Raw genomic sequence first — 747 nt, forward strand, 5'->3', positions numbered from 1 at the left:
TCCTTCATGACCTCCTCGAAGGCCGCCGTCTCCTCCGCCTGCTTCTGGTTGTGCAGCGCGATCTTCTCGCTGAATTTCCGCGGGTTGTTCGAGGCCGCCATCTTCCCCCGTCCGCATCCCCCTCCCCGCGCCGGAGGGGGCGACGCGCATGCGCCGGGCGGGGAGGCCGGGCGGGCGGGGGTGCCCAGAGCGCCTGCGCGCCGGCGCGGCGGAGAGGGAGGGGGCGGTGAGGCAGAGGGGCTTCCCCCGTGGACGCGCGCGCGGCGCGCGTGCGCAGTGCGCGCCAGCCGCCCTGAGGTGATGCTTGAGCTCGGCGCTGCCCGCACCCGCTCCGCGCCCCTCGTTTTCCCGAAACTTCCCCCATTCGTTAGCGCTCCCGCCCTGCTGTCCTCTCCGTAACGCAGGCAGCGAGCCTGGTAACGGAGCTAGCTGAAAAAGGCGWTGCTAGAAGTGAGTTTGTGGGGCAAAATGCGGGTGCATGCCCCCACCGATTACTYCTACCCTGAAGCGGGGAATAAATCTGAAATCTCGAACAACAATAACAAACCACGGTTTTCAACCAGCAAGATAAACATCTCAACTTTGCCTGTTTCCTCTTATTTTTCCTGTCTGCTGAGGGCTCAGTGGCTTTCTTCAGAGAGTTCTTTTTTCCCCTTCAGAAAATGGAAGTTTTCTGAACAAACCAGCTATCCTCTCYGCTTCTCGCCCAGCCCAGGCCGCGTCGAGGCACGGAGAAGATGCCCAACC

General features: G+C 62.6%; 1 protein-coding gene across 1 annotated transcript in view; it reads right to left on the reverse strand.

Moving 5' to 3' along the window:
- Positions 1–140, reverse strand: part of CRTC1 (CREB regulated transcription coactivator 1) — a 44,658-nt gene extending 44,518 nt beyond the window's left edge. The window contains exon 1 of the mRNA XM_085315328.1: positions 3–140. Within this exon, the coding sequence (XP_085171454.1) occupies positions 3–101 (99 nt within the window). The 5' untranslated portion in view covers positions 102–140. The remainder of the gene's footprint in view (positions 1–2) is intronic.
- Positions 141–747: the final 607 nt, after the last annotated feature.

This window comes from Rhea americana, unplaced genomic scaffold, assembly GCF_003343005.1.
Source record: "Rhea americana isolate MKP2758 unplaced genomic scaffold, rheAme1 scaffold_428, whole genome shotgun sequence".
Lineage (NCBI taxonomy): Eukaryota > Metazoa > Chordata > Aves > Rheiformes > Rheidae > Rhea > Rhea americana.